This window comes from Rutidosis leptorrhynchoides, chromosome 2 (assembly GCF_046630445.1).
Source record: "Rutidosis leptorrhynchoides isolate AG116_Rl617_1_P2 chromosome 2, CSIRO_AGI_Rlap_v1, whole genome shotgun sequence".
NCBI classification, from domain to species: Eukaryota; Viridiplantae; Streptophyta; class Magnoliopsida; order Asterales; family Asteraceae; genus Rutidosis; species Rutidosis leptorrhynchoides.
Window position 1 is genome coordinate 486,898,943 of NC_092334.1, and position 20,076 is coordinate 486,919,018.

A 20,076-nucleotide genomic window follows, 5' to 3' on the forward strand; every position below is an offset into this window, starting at 1 on the left:
TTGGTTTTATCTCAATTGCGTCAAAGAAACAAAACTGGCTAAAAGAACGAACCAACCCAAATAACGTTGAATTCACCCACATCTCGGCGTTAAACAATGTTTGACCTTGGCCCATTTCAAAACGTGTACTAAAAACGATTTTTGCCCATCTTGCCACCTCTAATCTTCGATTACCGCTTTGAGACTCATAAAGTTGACCAGATAAAAAGTATTTGTTATGCGTTATCTCTGGATATTCTTCACTAAAAAGGTAGATGGCAAGTTTCACAGTATGAATGAACAGCGAAACTAACAACAAAATGAGATCTTTACAAACCATATTTTGTTTACCAGATAACAACAAAAAACTTAAAACAGGCATCAACTTTGAATGCTAAATAGCAAAACTAGATGTGCTGTGCATCAGCATTTGATAACATTTAGGATTGAACTTTGTCTCTATGCCAGAATTAGATACATTGGCAAGTGTACTATACAAATTACTCACCCCATTCTAATTCCTCAAGTCGCCTTGCAAACTGCTACGCATCATAATTGTTTTAAACAAAAAGGCTGTGCAATCATCCCTAGACACCATTTAAGCCATGAATATGCTGTTAAAATGAGAGCCCGCAGTTGATCCTAATTCAATCCCTTCCTGAGTTTGTCTGTCTATCAACACCTGCATGATACCACCCTTAAAATACTTATCCAGGCTATATGTGATTGCAGTATTAACAACTCATTTTAGCCCAGGGGCTAGGTGGGTTCATCCAGTAAATAGCAAGGGCCAAAGAATATAAGAAAAAAAATAGAATACAGCTGATAAACATTGATTAATCCCTATTTATTCTCCACGGAAAGGGAATAATAGCCTTTGCATCTTCTTTTACTAGTTATGCTTATGGAATGTATTAATGGAGCGATTATAAAATATCTTGGAATGCTTACAAGTTAACTTTCCAAATGTAATGGGGTCAAACTATCTTTTCTCTAAACCCCATAGCCAGTCACGTGTTGTTGTTGTTGTTGTTGTTGTTGTTGTTGTTGTGTTTTCGTTTCTATTAAGTGACGCTGCAAACTAAACCTAAACACGGATGGGGTTGATTAGTAGTTGCAAATTCAAATCTTTATGATCAGATTATAATGATCATAATGCCTGAATAAGTAAACAAGAACAATCTATGACATATACTCCATTAAAATTTGTAGTAACTTTTGTTTTGTGGTCTCGCAAGGTATATCAATGTGAATATTTCCTTTTTAGGCTCATTATAAATTATTGTCCACTATCTCTTTGTAATCATTGATTGTAATTGATTTGATCCACAAAATTCTACTACCAAGTAACTGTCGCAGTATCATTTTAAAGGATTCGCTAATACCAGCTATTTTTATTAAACTTTGTATCAAGTCAATTGTTCCATATTCAATGAAAAAGAAGCATTTATTTTTACAGATAAACTGCTCAAATCAAAACCCCTTCACCTCAAAAAAATAAAATTATAACAGCCGACAACAATACAAATTCGTAGTTGCTGATATAGTAAGTGTCAAAGCACCTTTGCAATATAATTGTATGTTTCAAACAGATCAAGGTCAATCCTGTATACTATATTAACAGACTTTGGTAAAGATAGTGCATAGACAATAGAGGAAATAACCAATTGAGCTTGTATAAATTCCAGCAAATGAAATTTCCAACTCTTAAAAAATATATCTTTCAGAAATTGCTAAACTTAGGCATTAATGTTTTATCCCAAAGGAATGCATACATAGCAGACGAGAGACGATTTCAGAAAGGGGAAAAAAAGGAGGGAGAGACTATGTGCCCTAATTATAGCAACACAAAGAACATGTAATACAAACCAAAAGAAAAATAAATTGTAAAAATTGATGAAGAGATCTGGTGAGGCCTCTACTATATTTTCATAAATTGTAAAAAATTGTAGATTAAAAAAGTTCACTTACTTGATCGGAGTCTTGATATGGGAATTTCTTGCAATTCGCGATTTATACATAAACGTTCTCCTAGCCAAGTCATTACAGCCAATCCAGTACCGTTGACAATCCACCATGTTATTGATGAAGGCCAACCTCCATATAAGACGCATATGGATAGGTGAATTATGTAAACGGTGGCTGCATGATCTAGGCACTTCTTTGCTCTCTCAACCAAAAAAAGCAAGAAACCAGCTCTGTTAAACATTAGAAACAGATAAAGGTTACAAGTGCTTTAACAGAATTCATAATTACACATCATGTTATAATTTTAGTGGCATAATAAAATATAGTGTTTGTGTTCCATAACTTAAGCTGAGTTTAGGTTGCATATGACATTTAGGCAAACCATTGAAACATAGCAGAGTTAGTCGGCATGGATGATAATACAAAAAATTACATCTGCGTCTTCAATATTAAACAGAAGAAAGAAAATGGGAACAAGTAGTATCAAAACTTATTATCATAACAAAATGCATGACAAGTAGCCTGCCAACAAAATTACAACACATACCTTATGTAGAAATTAAAGAAAGCTAATAGTTCCACTGTATTAATTAAGTCTTTCTTATGGCAATGTCAGTAGCAATGTTTAATAGGAAAAAAAAAAAAAAAGGCGTCTACAGGAACAAACTAAGGTCTACGGTAACCGACAAGTCTGATTCATAAACAAGCAAGTTCACAGAAAAAAAATTACCACAAAATTTAAGATAGGAAAACCAATAATACGTATCACCTATTAAATAAACGAAATTGGACAAAGTCATAAACAAGCAGTACCTACAGGCAGCTACAGTACGTCAAGATTTACAACTGTTCATTAAACTAGTGTACAATGACACCAATTAGTAAAAAAAGTTCCTGCAAATAAAAAAAGGATATGCAATACGAAAGCCGCGTAGAACTATGACTACAGTGAAGATTGTATAAGTGATACATAATCCAAAAATAATAACTTTCGACCAAATAGACCGAAACACAAGCCAACTAGAAAAAAAAAAAAAAAAAAAAAAAAAAAAAAAAAAACATGAAATGAGAAATGGTGAATACAGCAAACTTCTAGCTTAGAAGTGTACAATTCGAACATTGAAGACAAGCAACTGTACAGATAAATACACCTTAATAAAGACCTAAAAAATGCTAAATGTGACTAATATTTATTCTAAGACCGTCCTCATAATATACATTTAATTCTAACAAGATAAAACTTACATTGCTTTAAAAAGTAATAATCACATTAAGCACAATAAATTAAAAACCCTAAGAACTCACCCTGCAATAGAACTGAGAAGAAAAGAAGCTATGATACACCATCCAGTAACAGTAGAAAGAGTGATTGTAGCATAATCAAAAAAGTAAACAAGGCTCAATCTTGAAACCCTAGTTCCAACAAGTATGGCCATTAAAAACCCTAAAGTGAGATAATATAAACACTGAATGCATACAATTTGAGCTACAATTAGCCACGGATCCCATACCACTGAACCATAGAACATGACTACCGATTCACTTCCCCAATTTTAAAATCAAATATATTCAAACACGACGAAAAAAACAGTAATTTAATATAATTTTTGCAATAAGGTTACGGCGAACTTGATTAGACCTTAACCATTGAGTTTTAACGAATACTCGAAGTCATTGAAACGAAAGAAATCGAATGAAAATTAAAATTATGGTTTACAGCTTAAAATATTGGGGAAAAGAATTAAAGTGAAATATAGCGATCGGAAATAAAGTGAATTTGAATTTCATTCGATTGGTATTGTTGTTGTTTGATTTGATTATCCAATCAAAAGAACCCTAAAATGGGGGATATAATTTTATTTGGTCCATTATATTTCAGGTAGGCCAAAAACACGAGATGAGTTAATTTAATTACGTATTTATTAAGGATTAATAATCAATTATTAATTAATAGATTAATAACTAGTCTGTCATATAAAACTTTAAAACAATGATTACGGATAATGATTACCATAAAAAAAATACAAAATAAAAAAAATTTAAGAATAATGATATACTGTATATACACGTTGATTATACCAACTAGGAAGTGGCCGTTGGCCCACTTCGTTGGGCCAGAAAATTTGCTACTAAACGAAGTTCGTAAAAAAAAAAAAGTACTGTAGCGATTTTACTGTAGCGGGTTTGCTACTAAACGAAGTTTGTTTTAAAAAAAAGTATTGTAGCGGTATTGTTCATTGCTGCCGGCTGTTATATATATATTGATAATTTAAGATTGATCAATAAATTCTTAAAGGGGTGATTTATGAACCTTCCTATCTCAGTCTCAAATCATACAATGACATATAGAGTAACTTTTATAAAGATCACTAATAAAACGTGTCACAACAAAACTAGCACTATCAATACCTGTGACTTGAAACACATCTATCTATATCATCTATACTATTGTATAAATCTCTGAAATAATAATGTCATAAATAAAGATTATTAAAGTTTTAAAAAAATTCAAAAAAAAAAAATTCTAAGCCTTTCATGATAATATCATTAAAATAATTAATTATTTTTAAGAAAAATATTAACATGTTAATTGTATAATATATGAAGCATTATGTACAACGCTTATGTATAATATATGAAGCATTATGTAAAATCTTATGGTAAAACACCCTCATGATCATATGTACAATATATAAAACATTATGTATAACATTATGATAAAACCACCTCATGACCATATGAACAAATTGTAAAATCTTTTACAAAACACCTCATGAATACATGTACAAACTTTGAAGCACATAATACAACTTCATATAATAATTGTAGTTTAGTTTTAAAAAAAAATAAAGAGACATATGTTGTTACTAATAATTATTATTAAAATTATAAATACTCAATTTTATAGCAAACTTTATTATTATTATTATTATTATTATTATTATTATTATTATTATTATTATTATTATTATTATTATTATTATTATTATTACTATTTAAATACGCGTTCTCCGGGATTACTTACGTTACATATGTATGAGAAGTACATGTCTCAATAAAACGTTGTAATGTAGCTTTTATGACAAGAAAAATAATAATTGTGATGAAAATTGGAAGAAAGTGGTAGGAGAATAGATGTAGTTCATTTATTTTGATTAAGTTAAGTATATCAATATGTTTGTAAAAACAATGACAAGTTTCTTAGTCGGAATCTGTGATTCCACGGGTCATTAAGCATTTACGTTCACTTAATACCTAAACATATCATTAAACTATTTCGTTTAAGCAAACCCGTGATTTCACGGGTCATTTTACTAGTTAATAAGAAGTGTCATATTTCATATTTTAATATAATTAACTATTTTTAGAAATATATATTGTGTGATGTCGATAGCATAGATAGATACAATTGTCTCAAAATTATCAAACAACCTTTCAAACTTATTCATTTTCAAACCTATTCTACTAGCATCTTTACATCGTACTCATCAAGAACTTCGCTTGAAAATAAATTGACGACTTTTATTAATGGCAAAAACTCGTGACAATCTGAAGAATAAACATAGATACTTCCCAAACCCTCATATCCGATCGTCTAATCCACTGAACACATACAAACAATGGACGAAACATTCAACTTTAAAAACATTAAAATAGTCGAGATTTAAATCTATAATAATATTGAAGAAACATGTCCATCTCAAAAACACCCGATTTTACTCAAAATTTTTAAAGGTTAGAATCTTTAGATTTTTAATCATAGACATATAATCACCCATAAATTCCTAAATAATTATTTTTGTATTTTTAATGTTAATGAATAATAAACTTTAGTTATTAAATAAAATTCAAAACATATAGCATAAGACCGCATAGCGCAGTGGATTAGCCCGTTTGACTTCGGATCAAAAGGTCGTGGGTTCGACTCCCACTGTGGTCGCAACTTTTTTCAATTTCCACTTGTTTAATTTCTGAATTATTCATACATACAAGTAAAAATTGACTTGGTGATGTGGCGGAGAAGGGTGTCATTTGTGGTGTTTCTTTGGCGTTGGAAAGTAACGGGAGAAGAAACACGATGTTTTTTTTTTTTATATTAATTTAAAATATTATTTTTGTTCTCTTTTAATACTTAACCTAATTATATTTTAACACATAATCACAATACTCCTAACCAACACCAAAAAGAAATACCACCACTACTACACCAAAAAAAAAACATATCCTACTCATAAAAAAATGCAAAAAGCAAAAACACAACAAAGAAACGACACAATCGTTACAAATGGTCTTACCCAACATATATCACCAAATTCATCCTTATTATGCATTGTTTGTGTATACAATAACAGTTCCTGACACTCAATATTGGTGAATTTATCAATTAATTTCATGAAAAATATATCACAACCTTATGCCAAACAATCATTTTTATTTTTATTCAAAGAAACATTGTGCAGAAAGTTGACAATGCTAAAACCCACCTCTACGATTTACCTTCTAATAAATTAAAATATAAATATAAATATAAATATTACAGATACCTCCACTCAGCTTTCAATTAATCCTCAAAAACACCCCTCATTCTTCATGGTTCTTTCTGTTGTGACACAATCTTCTTCCTCCTCACAACTTTCTTAACAGGAACTGCTGCATTTTCATCTTCACTATCATTTTTGCTAACCTTTTCCACACTTGAACTCGTTGCAGTTCTTAATCTTAAAATCTCGCCTTTAGCAGCCGCTAATTCCTTCTCAAGTTTGTGTCCTTTTTTCTCCAAATGTTCACGTTCTTTTCCCAGTTTCACAATCACACTATGAGCATCTTCCATGTTTTCTCGAGCTTCTTGAATAGCCCGTTTCTGTTCATCAATCGATTTGTACAAAATCTCTTTCTCATCTTCAAGTCCTGAAATCTTACTCTTTGAAATCTCCAATTCTTGCGATAAAACAATAGCGTTTTTATTCATTTCATCAAGTGATTTTCTTGCTTCTTCTAAATCAGACTCCATTGACTTTCTTGACTCTTTGACTTCCACGATCTCGGATTCCAACTCATTGACTTTTTGAGTCAAACTAGCAGCCTTCTTTTTCTCTTCATTAACCTCCTGAGTTGTATTTTCAAGCTTCTTATACGTATCTGCCAGTTCTATACTCAGATTATCACGGTTTTCTGTTATATTTTGGATCTCAATCGACACACGTGTCAACTCTTCTTTCGTTTTTTCAAAATCGTCTTTAGTTGAGATGAGCTCGTTAGTCAACATTTCAACAGTTTGTTTCAATCTGTCGACGTTGTTCTGTAATGCGGTTTTAGTTTCAGAATACTCGATTTGAACCCTAGATAGTTCTTTCTCGAGGTTATCACACGTATTCTGGGAACGTTCTAGACGTCCCGCCAGCTCAGCAGCCTCATTCCTCGTACCCTCTAACTTTTCCTTGACAACCTGAAGCTCATCTTCAAGACTTTTGACTTTTCCCATTTCAACATCCAGCATCTTCTTCAAATCGTTTCTTTCAATAGTCAACTCGTTGACTAATTTTTCACTTTTATTGACTTCAGTCAAAGTTGACTCGAGCTTTTCCTTAAGCTCGTCGAGTTTCTTTCCACTTTCTTCCAAAAGGTTAGCATCAAAATCCGCTTGCTTTTCTGAAACGAGCTTTAATGCAGCATATTCCTTCCTAACTGAATCTAACTCCGAACTAACAATGTTTTTTGTTTCACACAAAGAAATAATTTCAGCATTCAAATCATCAATCTTCGAATTTTTAAGATCTAGTTCCTTTTCAAGAGTCAAGATTTCCTGTTTTAGCCCCTCGATATCTGACTTTGACTCAGTCAACTCCGCCTGTGTTTTCTCAAACATGGAATTCAGTTTCTTGAAATCGGATTCTTTAACTGCAAGATCCGAAACAAGATTTGCAAGATTCTCTTCTTTATCTTTAATCTCATTATTAAGTAAGCTTATCCGTTCTTGAAGGACTTCAATGGAAAAAACCTTGTCTTTGACTTGCATTTTAAGGTCTTCCTTATCATCTGATGCTTTTTTAAGGCTAACCGTAAGACGTTCAATCTCGTTTTCGAGATCTTGGATGACCTTTTTCTCTTTTCGTAGCTCTTGTCCTAACCCGTTTACTGTGTTATTTGCTGAACTTAATTGGGTCACTAAAGATTGTTTTTCTTGATTCACCTTTTTAATCTGCTCGTTTTTTTCTTCCTTCTCGTTCTGTAGTTTTGAATTGAAACTTTTTTCCATTGAAACAATCACAGCATCCTTTTCCACCAACTTGGTTTTCATCTGCAAAAAAATTACACATTTTTTTAACAAAATGATCACTTTTGTTGCATGGATATTATCATAACATACACAAAGGCCTTCACTTTCGCTCTAGATTTTGTTTCAAATTTGTGTTTATATTAATTTCACTCACAAATATTTTTTTTAAAAAAATCCTTCTTTTATGGAAGTTAAGTAGTATAAAGTTCACTAAATCAGAAGACACAACAATTTAAGGCTTACAGATTCAATTATTGCAATGTTGGCTGACTTTTCCTTTTGAGCCAACGCGTAAAACGCACCAAGCACACCAGAAGTTATTATTCCAAGTCCATTCGAAAGAGTAAGAAACGGGTTCGATGATGCATCTCCCTGAGCGACCAAAAAAAAAAAAAAAAAAAAAAAAAAAAAAAAAAGATAATCACTTGAAACTGTTTTAACATTCTATAACAACATTTGTGCATTTAGATGAAGTACATGTATACAGATTTCAACATTGAACTAGCATAATTTCGCACCTCCGCTATTCGATTAACTTCCTGTGCCCTTGCAGAACTTTCTGCATAACATAATCGAAAAAGAGTTAGTTTACGGTAAGCATTTAATCACTGCATGAATTATTTCTCGCGAAAATGTTAGCAGATTTTAGGTATTTGAATTGTAGGCAGCTTGTTTAGTAGTCGTAGTTTACGCGTATGGTCAAACAGTGCAGTCATTGCACAAAGTTTAGGTGAATCGCAAAGTAGATCATTATTTATTTATTTGCCAAATTAAAAACGAGTAAAAATCAAGATCTAGTATTCCAAGTGTCGGAGACTTGGAGCATAACGCTAAATGGGAAAAGGCAAATAATTTTTTTTTAACCTCAAGTGATATATGAATCCGTTTCAATACATCATCAAATAGTAAACAAAATCACACCATAATTTTATACGCAGTAGTAATCGACACACTATAAATTTAACATAGAATTATACCATTTCCAGTTTAGAAGCAAACTAATGCACTTAAATACTGTTTCCTTTTGCTTTTGTTGATTTATTTATTTCTTTATCTTTCAGAAGAAGCTAATTATATTCTTGACTTACATGTCTTACCTCAACTTGTTTTTATTGATATTAACAATTAAGCCAACCTTCAAGTTAACCTATCTAAAGTCTAAACTACCATCAAAGATCCAACTATTTATTTACGGAAGTTATTAGCAACAGGTAAGGTATGTAACTAAAAACTCAAAAGCAAGTTGCTTGAGGAGGAATAACAAGTTAATAGACAACTCAAATAGCTTCTTTTGAGCAATAACACAAATCTAACCACCTAATTGAGCATTTCATATTCATATCTATTATATCTAATAAGTGGGAGTTTGAGCTGAGGTCATTATGTGTTTCTACAAGTTGTAATATGTGCTTTTAGAGTTGTAAGATGAGATTTGATGATGTAATATTTAAAGATTAATATAAATAAAAAAAGTTCCTTTAATTTAAGACTTTTAACCTTTTGATTTTTAAGCATGACTCTAGGTTCTGACCACCATTCTCCAAGAAATCGACTGCCATAAGTTTTCAAAAATTAAAATTTCAATTTGAAGGTACCAAAGCATTTGAAAATCACCATTCCTCTCTTTTTTTTTTTTTTTTTTTTTTTTTTTTTTTTTTTTATCATTCTTCTTTTTCGTTTACACTTTAATCATTTTTAGGTGAATTCACCATTTTTTGTGTTTCGATTATAATGATCTAATATCTGTGATTTTGAGGGAATTGGACTGAGGTATTGTAATTTGTTATATGTGTACAAAGGGATTATGCTGTATATATGCTATAGTGGACTTGAAAGTGGACCAAGGGATTATGCTTGCAATGGTCTTTACAAAGCCGTAGTATAGATTTCTGCAGCCTTTAGACGACTTGAAGGTTACACGTTTTCGTATTTGTAAGTGTAAGGTATGTGTTTGTATTTTAGGGTTGATTTCACACTTCTTATTCATGTATTTGTTTTTCACAACTTGGGATTTAATGTTTAAGCTTCATCTATTATATTGAACATGATATTAAGCTAAATGTTGTCAAAAAAGTAATTAGATTTATACAATGTGAATTAGACTCCACTTCTAGAAAAATAATGGATATAGCTTTGCATAATTAAGCTTGATTTTGTTATATGTTTTATTAACCATGTGCTTTTGTTAATAGCTTTGCAAATACATTACCTGGATAGGCATATCCTTGATTTTGATTTATTTGTTCAAATTTCATCTAATTGTAGTTTTTGTTTTGGGTTACTTTGTCACTTTGACCCATTTGCAAATACATGATGTTATTGTATATATTAAATTATTTTCTCTTCATAGTTGTAAACTCTTAGAAGATATGACTACATAATATAAGATGGGTTTTGTATGAGCAAAGCACGACAAAGATAATGCACTTTTCAACATTTAATAGAGCATGGTATATTTGTATGGTATGTATGTATTGATTTATAAGTTTTATACATGTAGAATGCTCGAAAAACATTATGGTGCTAACTGTTTAATTTTCGTTTTATGCCTCAAAACTTGGTGTAGTTCTGATGTGGTAAGGAGAAAATTGTTTGCAACTTTTCTTATTACAATACATAGTATATTAAGTGAGATGGCAATTGATCTTGAGATGTCAAGTATGCAAGATATCTTTCTGTTACTTGCTACTTAGATAATACAACAGTTATTTAGAACATAAATATGCTTTAGGTTTTGTTCTAATGTCAATTTTAGGTTTTGTTTATGCACTACAATTTCATATTTGATTTATGTAGGTAAACGAAACAAGTTTTTTAGCCGGTTTGTACGTGTAGTGAAATTGATTTTTTAGCCAGTTTCTAAGGGTCAATAACACTAATATTATATAATGTAGATTTCTTCGCCAACCCGTGAATTCACGGGTCAATGAACTAGTTAATCAACTATTAACTAACTATTACTCCGTATTAAATAGTAAGTGCTAGTACAATTTAAGTCGTCTCAAATTGTATATAGTCTCTAGGCTTGTTGACACCCAAAGAGGGCCCAGTTCAATGCCTCCAAATTAAAGATACAAACTCAACATTTAAAGATAACATTTAGGGAGTTTTTAGGATAATTGGAATTAATTACACGGTCCATAAGAGTGGATAGGAAATAATCTTACCCAATACCAAATTTACTACTCCGTATACTTACTTAAATCATGTTGATAGATACAAAACCCTAGATGCATTTACAGCTGAATTAAGGTAAAAGCAAACAACTTTACTAAAATCTTGAAAAGAGAATGTGAAATCAAACATACCCAAATCGTCAGAAGCAAGATTTTGAAGAGCTTTTGCATTCAAATTCAAGAACGGAAGAACAGAAATACCCATGAAGAGAATAGCTCTTCTTTGACATAAAACGTCGTCGTTGGGCTCAGATTGTTGCATAGAAGCATAAAGTTTCCTTCTTTTAGTAAATTCATGGTGTTTTTTATGGTAAGAATAGAAAAATAAGGGTTGTGGAGAAGAAGATGAAATCGGAGAGTGATAAGGTAAAGAAGAATGCAAAAGGGAAGAAGATGAGCTTCCAATTGCAAACCCCATCATCATTTCACAACTTATGAGATGATGATGATGATGATGATGATGATGATAGGACAGATTTGCTGTTTTTGTGTTTTGATTTTTGTATGACTAATGTGAGTATATTTCTCGATTCTTGATATCATTGGAATGGGATTTTTGTTCTTCACTCAATGACCAGATTGCCCTTTCTCAACAAAATAGATCTAAGAAAAGGCTTTTACAAAACAAATACTACTCCGTATAATATAAATAAACGAATTCGAGAAAAACTATTAGAGAATACTTTTTATGATGGGTTTATCTCAAGTAGTTAAGTTTAGGGGGTTCAAGTGCACCTCTCGTTGGTACTACACGAGTTCTATCTAAGGGTGTAGCTGGGGATTTAACATTTGCTTCCTTGCAATCATAGGCCTTTTCGATCCATTTCCCCTGGTTAAAAAATTATGGAACCCGTGTATGTTTTTTCTTTTATTAGCATAGGAACCACGGACCCCTCCTAGTAAAGGGAAAACGGAAGTGCACTACTATGCACCAGCTGAAAAACCATGAAACAAAATTTAGGAGTGTTTTGCTTTTGAAGAGAGATAAGAAGAAGATTACAGGCTGTATCGTGAAGTGTAGGTATACAGATTAGATAACGTGTATTTTCAATAAGAAATGCATAATATGGCCATAGTAGTGTTCATTTACTTGGCTGATACATATATTAGGAATACTAACATATTAATATAATCGGAAAGTATTATAAAATACTCCATATATTTATTAAATACATATATCGAATAAGATAATTTTGAAAAAATAATAATTCGTATTTGACAATGATAGTTGGTAGATAATACCGAAAGATTTTAACTCAATGTTGTATTGAATTAAAATTGAATGAAGTTTATAAATGTAAAATTAATATACATATAGATTATAGATAAATAGTATATATAATGATATGTTATCTCTTGTTTCATAAGTTCAAAATTAATTTTTAAAACTATTTTAAATAGGCTTTTTAGAAACTTAATTATTCAATTAATATTAAAGTTTTATTTATATATACAATGCTAAAAAATTTAGTTTATGAGAATGTAAATCTAAAATTTAGTAATCTCGCTTGTGCAACACAGTAAATTTTACATAATCATTGATAAAACTTCAAACAAAGAGAAAAAAAAAAAAGGACATTTGTTGGTAAAATAAACAAGCGATGAACCGAAATGTATATAATTCGTCTGTGATCATATTCTCATTTAGCTTAAAAAAAACGTTAATATCAATATGGACGTACACTAATCTCCATCGTTATTTATGTTTAAACTTTAAAATGATGATACGTTCTTTACAATGGCATTAACGAAAATACGGAGTAGATGCTCTAAGTGGCATTATCGTTATTTAATATGAATTTAGAGGTGATTTTCTATAAATGTCAATCAAGCTCTATCGGTTGTTTGTCTGACCAATAGAGATATACCTCAAGCAAGTCAAATACACTTTTATCCACATTGTGCGTTTCCTAGATTGCCATCTATCTTTACCACCATCTGTCTTTTTCCTTTATTTATTGATTATTTATTAATTATTCATGAAAATTAAATAAATTTTATTAATATTAATTATTAGCCCCCCAAATAAATTTTGCTACATATGAATTTAAAATCAAATTAAAATCTTTGTATTATATAATTAGATTGAGAATTATTGATTTTATAGTTTGAAAATAACAAATATTAAAATAAAAACTGATAATCGAATGTGTTATCTATCACACTCCCAATTAGGGTCTGGGTGAATGTGACATTAATATCAAATAAATCAACATATTATAATATACGAGAACAATACTAAATGATAAGAACAAACTTTATTGAGTACGCAGCGGAAAATAAAATGTCGTTACAATAATGAAAAGTACAATAAAGTAATTGTTTCAAATGCAAGAATAATAAATGCGATATCTCTTGATCCTAAGTCCAAGTAGCATCACATAAGCAGTAAGTAAATAAGCTTGATCAATCGGCACCTGAGACAAACATGCTAAAGTGTCAACCAAAAAGGTTGAGTGAAGTTCATAGGTTTAACAAATATGTTTGACCGTTGTTTTAGACCACAAGATTTAGTTTATAAATTTGATCTCGCATGGATCAAAAAGTTATGCCAATTCGTGATATTTAGACTAAACGTTCAAAGTTTGCCCCAATGACAAGTTGTGTCTATACTTGTCGGTTTAATTTCATTATTAAGTAATACAAAGACTTAGTCAAATGTATCAGGGACGTTACTCCCGATAGGCCTACCCCCAAAAATTAAGAATGCATTTAACGAGCAATTAAAAATATCACTGTAGGGACTTAGTCGGACATAGCCGGGTATAGCATAGTTTAACAATTGGTACTTGTGTCTAAATTGTAAATAGTAAAAGTAGCATGTGTCTCACCTCAAAAAGTTAAATAAATTGCATGCAATATAGAGTGGGGCTATGAGTTCACCTTAGTAAGTAGAGAGAGATGGTTATTCCTCGAAATAGAAAGTTTGGATGGATGAGCAGAAAGTCAACCTAATGACATTTAAGAGTAGTTAAGTGTTTTGCCCAAATTTAAGTTTAAGTATGAAAGTGTTTTAAGTATAGTTCGTTTTACTAAGTTTTCATTCCTAGTAAGTTTCCACTTTTAGAAAGTTTCCATTTTTAGTAAGTTTCCACTTTTAGAAAGTTAGTGTCGAACACTAGTGAGTTGTCCTTAATAAGTCTACCACATATTAAGTGTGAAAATAACTAAGTGTATGATTACTATAGTCGGGTTGATATTGTGGATCGTACCCAAACATCTATGCCACCGTCGAGTCACTAGAATGACCAATTGTTACCGGTTGGCCCAGGATTTCTTGACCAAAATCTAAGTTTGGCATTCGTAATCCACAAGCGTCCCATAGTGGTACCAAGGATCACCCTAGGCCTTAAGCAACGTCGATGTTCAAGTAACTTCACGCTATCGTGAATGACTATTGTAACATAAGTATTATAATATAAGTAGTATATTATAAGTGTTAGTAATAGTATAAGTGTTAAGTGTTAAATAGTAGTAGTATTAGGGTTTTATTAATTAATTAGGTTTAATTAATTAAAGTAGTATTTAATGATTAGGGTTTAGTAATAAATGATTAGGGTTTAATTAATGTTTTAGGGTTTAGAATTAGGGTTTTAGTTATTTAATATATATATATATATATATATATATATATATATATATATATATATATATATATATATATATATATATATATATATATATATCGTGTATATGTATATATGTAGTGACCCGAACTTTTCCATATTTATATATATTAAATGAAATTATTATTTACATGATTAAGTGTTTCCAACATGTTAAGCAATCAAACTTGTTAAGACTTGATTAATTAAAATAGGTTTCATATAGACAATTGACCACCCAAGTTGACCGGTGATTCACGAACGTTAAAACTTGTAAAAACTATATGATGACATATATATGATTATATATATAGTTAACATGATATTATGATAAGTAAGTATCTCATTAGGTATTTTAACAATGAGTTATATACATAAAAATTGAGTTTATTGAATTAAGAAACTCGAAACGGTATATATAACGATTATCGTTATAACAACGTCTTACTAAATACATATGAATCATATTAAGATATTGATACACTATGTTTAATCATGATAAATTATAAGTAAACATGTCATTAAGTGTATTAACAATGAACTACATATGTAAAAACAAGACTACTAACTTAATGATTTCAAAACGAGACATATATGTAACGATTATCGTTGTAACAACATTTAACTGTATATATATCATACTAAGATATATTAATATATCATAATATCATGATAATGTAATAATTTAACATCTCATTAGATATAATAAACATTGGGTTAACAACATTTAACATGATCGTTAACTTAAAGGTTTCAAATCAACATTTACATGTAACGACTAACGATGACTTAACGACTCAGTTAAAATGTAAATACATGTAGTGTTTTAATATGTATTCATACACTTTTGAAAGACTTCAAGACACTTATCAAAATACTTCTACTTAACAAAAATGCTTACAATTACATCCTCGTTCAGTTTCATCAACAATTCTACTCGTATGCACCCGTATTCGTACTCGTACAATACACAGCTTTTAGATGTATGTACTATTGGTATATACACTCCAATTATCAGCTCTTAGAAGCCCATGTGAGTCACCTAACACATGTGGGAGTCATCATTTGGCAACTAGCATGAAATATCTCATAAAATTACAAAAATATTAGTAATCATTCATGTTACATGTAAACAAAATTACACATCTTTTATATCTAATCCATATACCAACGACCAAAAACACCTACAAACACTTTCAATCTTCAATTTTCTTCATCTAATTGATCTCTCTCAAGTTCTATCTTCAAGTTCTAAGTGTTCTTCATAAATTCTATAAGTTCTAGTTTCATAAAATCAAGAATACTTCCAAGTTTGCTAGCTTACTTCCAATCTTGTAAAGTGATCATCCAACCTCAAGAAATCTGTCTTATTTACAGTAATATATCTTTCTAATACAAGGTAATACTCATATTCAAACTTTGATTCAATTTCTATAACTATAACAATCTTATTTCGAGTGGAAATCTTACTTGAACTTGTTTTCTTGTCATGATTCTGCTTCAAGAACTTTCAAGCCATCCAAGGATCCTTTGAAGTTAGATCTATTTTTCTCATTTCCAGTAGGTTTATCCACAAAACCTGAGGTAGTAATGATGTTCATAATATCATTCGATTCATATATATAAAACTACCTTATTCGAAGGTTTAAACTTGAAATCACTAGAACATAGTTTAGTTAATTCTAAACTTGTTCGCAAACAAAAGTTAATCCTTCTAACTTGACTTTTAAAATCAACTAAACACATTTTCTATATCTATATGATATGCTAACTTAATGATTTAAAACCTGGAAACACGAAAAACACCGTAAAACCGGACATACGCCGTCGTAGTAACACCGCGGGCTGTTTTGGGTTTGATAATTAAAAACTATGATAAACTTTGATTTAAAAGTTGTTCTTCTGGGAAAATGATTTTTCTTATGAACATGAAACTATATCCAAAAATCATGGTTAAACTCAAAGTGGAAATATGTTTTTTCAAAATGGTCATCAAGACGTCGTTCTTTCGACTGAAATGACTACCTCTTACAAAAATGACTTGTAACTTATACTTCCGACTATAAACCTATACTTTTTCTGTTTAGATTCATAAAATAGATTTCAATATGAAACCATAGCAATTTGATTCACTCAAAACGGATTTAAAACGAAGAAGTTATGGGTAAAACAAGATTGGATATTTTTTTGATTGTTGTAGCTATGGGAAATATTGTAACAATTCTATACAAATCATATCTTAGCTAACCTATATTGTATTATACATATATTCTAATATATTATGTAATCTTGGGATACCATAGACACGTATGCAAATGTTTTGACATATCATATCGACCCATCTATATATATTATTTGGAACAACCATAGACACTCTATATGCAGTAATGTTGGAGTTAGCTATACAGGGTTGAGGTTGATTCCAAAAATATATATACTTTGAGTTGTGATCTAGCCTAAGATGTGTATACACTGGGTCGTGGATTGATTCAAGATAATATATATCAATTTATTTCTGTACATTTAACTATGGACAACTAGTTGTAGGTTACTAACGAGGACAGCTGACTTAATAAACTTAAAACATCAAAATGTATTAAAAGTGTTGTAAATATATTTTGAACATACTTTGATATATATATGTACATATTTGTTATAGGTTCGTGAATCGACCAGTGGCCAAGTCTTACTTCCCGACGAAGTAAAAATCTGTGAAAGTGAGTTATAGTCCCACTTTTAAAATCTAATATTTTGGGATGAGAATACATGCAGTTTTATAAATATTTTACAAAAAAGAAACAAGTAAATGAAACTACATTATATGGGTGAATGATCGAAGCCGAATATGCCCCTTTTGCTTGGTAACCTAAGAATTAGTAAACCGATCTAGTAATTGACGTGAATCCTAAAGATAGATCTATTGGGCCTAACGAACCCCATCCAAAGTACCAGATGCTTTAGTACTTCGAATTCATTTTTATCATGTCCGAAGGATTTCCCGGAATGATAGGGGATATTCTTATATGTATCTTGTTAATGTCGGTTACCAGGTGTTCACCATATGAATGATTTTTATCTCTATGTATGAGATGTATATTGTAATATGAAATCTTGTGGTCTATTATTAAGATTTGATAATATATAGGTTAAACCTATAACTCACCAACATTTTTGTTGATGTTTTAAGCATGTTTATTCTCATGTGATTATTAATAGCTTCCGCTGTTGCATACTAAAATAAGGACAAGATTTGGAGTCCATGCTTGTATGATATTATGTAAAAACTGCATTCAAGAAACTTATTTTTGATGTAATATATTCTTATCGCAAACCCTTATGTAATGGTCATGTGTAAACGGTATATTTTAGATTATCATTATTTGATAATCTACGTAATGCTTTTTTTAAACCTTTATAGATAAAATAAAGGTTATGGTTGTTTTAAAAATGAATGCAGTCTTTGAAAAACGTCTCATATAGAGGTCAAAAACCTCGCGATGAAATCAATTAATATGGAACGTTTATAATCAATATGAACGGGACATTTCAGTTGGCATCCGAGCGTTGGTCTTAGATAACCAGAAATTTGCATTAGTGTGTCTTATCAAGTTTATTAGGATACATTAGTGAGTCTGGACTTCAACCGTGTTTTCTTTAAAAACAATTGCTTAACACTTTTGTTGGAAACTATATGTTATTAACATGTAAATATTATGTGATATATTAACCTCTTAATATGTTTGATATTGTGTGATAGATGTCTACCACTAGTACAAATTCCATCGACTCACCTAATAATAATGAAGAGTCGAATATACTTTGGGAAGATTCACAAATTCCCGAAGGGGAACCGGAAGAAGAGGAACCGGAAGAAGAGGAACCGGAAGAAGAGGAACCGAAAGAGGAGGAACCGGAAGAAGAAAAGGTTACGGAGGAAGAAATATTGATACCTATAGTAAATTGATTAAATAAAAGAAAATCCTCAACCAACGGAACAAAGTTAATAATGGTCAATGGTGTTTCCGCCGAGGAAGCAAAATATTGGAAAGATTACCAATTTTCCGATGAATCGGATCCCGATGAGGATTCCGATGATGTTATAGAAATTACCTCGACCCAATTTAATAAAGTGAAAGAAAATAATAAGGGAAAAGGTATAAAAATAGAGAAACCCGATTCCAACCCCGATGAACTTTATATGTACCAGCAACATCCGTATTTCCTAAAATGTAACAATGACCCGGGAACCTCTAAACCACCAGGTTTTTCTAAACCATTGTGGAAAACGATGGCTCGTATTAAAGGAACACCATATATTCCTAGAAAATTAGGAAAACGAACCAAGTCTGAAAGAAGAAGAAACCAGTGATTCAGATTAGAGGGTTGTAATCATGTTGTATATTATATGTATTGTAGTGTGCTTGTACTTTTATGTTCTATGTAAAAATTGCTTGTATTATTTGTTAATTATCTTTTACGAATCTAATCCTTGTCTATTTTACAGTATAAAAACAAAATGGACGTTAAGGGTAGACAACCGAATATTTTAGAAGATCTACCAGAGGATATGATTGAGGAAATCTTGTCTAGAGTCGGTCAGAATTCATCAGCACAATTAATTATGGCAAAATTAACTTGTCAATCATTTGAAAGACTTTTCAGAAATGCCTTAGTTTATAAAAGGCTTTCCTTTGATAGGTGGGGTATATCACATTAGGGTGACCGTAAGTTACGCCGTGTTTTCTTTAAAGCGTTAAATGCGGGGAACCCAAATGCAATTTTACGCTACGGGTTAAGAACCTATTTTGACTCAACATATCCCAACATAGGATTTCGTGAATTAGAAAGAGCTTCTAACATGCAACATAAAGAAGCATGTTATGCTTACGGGTTAGTGATGTTCGCTTCTTACCAAAGTGAGAAAAAGAACATCGGATTGCAACTTTTAAATAAAACCTTCCCACAAGTGACGGATTCAGTAGTTGGGGTGAGAAACAAGGTTTTTGGATTATTACGGGGCTGTTGGACATTACGAAACCCTCGTCTTTTTGATGACATTACAACATGCTGC

At 30.9% G+C, this 20,076-nt stretch overlaps 2 protein-coding genes and 1 non-coding gene across 3 annotated transcripts; 1 reads left to right on the top strand and 2 right to left on the bottom strand.

The window, feature by feature from the left end:
• Window positions 1–321: 321 nt before the first annotated feature.
• LOC139894521 (uncharacterized) lies at window positions 322–3,756 on the bottom strand. Its single transcript, XM_071877854.1, has 3 exons — window positions 3,253–3,756; window positions 1,951–2,177; window positions 322–661 (listed from the first exon to the last, which is right to left on the bottom strand). Exons 1-3 carry the CDS (start codon window positions 3,474–3,476, stop codon window positions 627–629), a joined length of 486 nt encoding a protein of 161 aa, XP_071733955.1. The 5' UTR covers window positions 3,477–3,756; the 3' UTR covers window positions 322–626.
• Window positions 3,757–5,813: 2,057 nt separating this feature from the next.
• On the top strand, window positions 5,814–5,887 carry TRNAR-UCG (transfer RNA arginine (anticodon UCG)). Its single transcript has one exon. It is a non-coding gene; the product is annotated as a tRNA-Arg (tRNA).
• Window positions 5,888–6,241: 354 nt separating this feature from the next.
• Window positions 6,242–11,902, bottom strand: LOC139892666 (MAR-binding filament-like protein 1-1). The gene is made up of 4 exons (XM_071875781.1): window positions 11,533–11,902; window positions 8,743–8,783; window positions 8,468–8,596; window positions 6,242–8,245 (listed from the first exon to the last, which is right to left on the bottom strand). The coding sequence occupies exons 1-4, from the start codon at window positions 11,822–11,824 to the stop codon at window positions 6,536–6,538; spliced, it is 2,172 nt and encodes a 723-aa protein (XP_071731882.1). The 5' UTR covers window positions 11,825–11,902; the 3' UTR covers window positions 6,242–6,535.
• Between the last annotated feature and the right edge of the window lie 8,174 nt (window positions 11,903–20,076).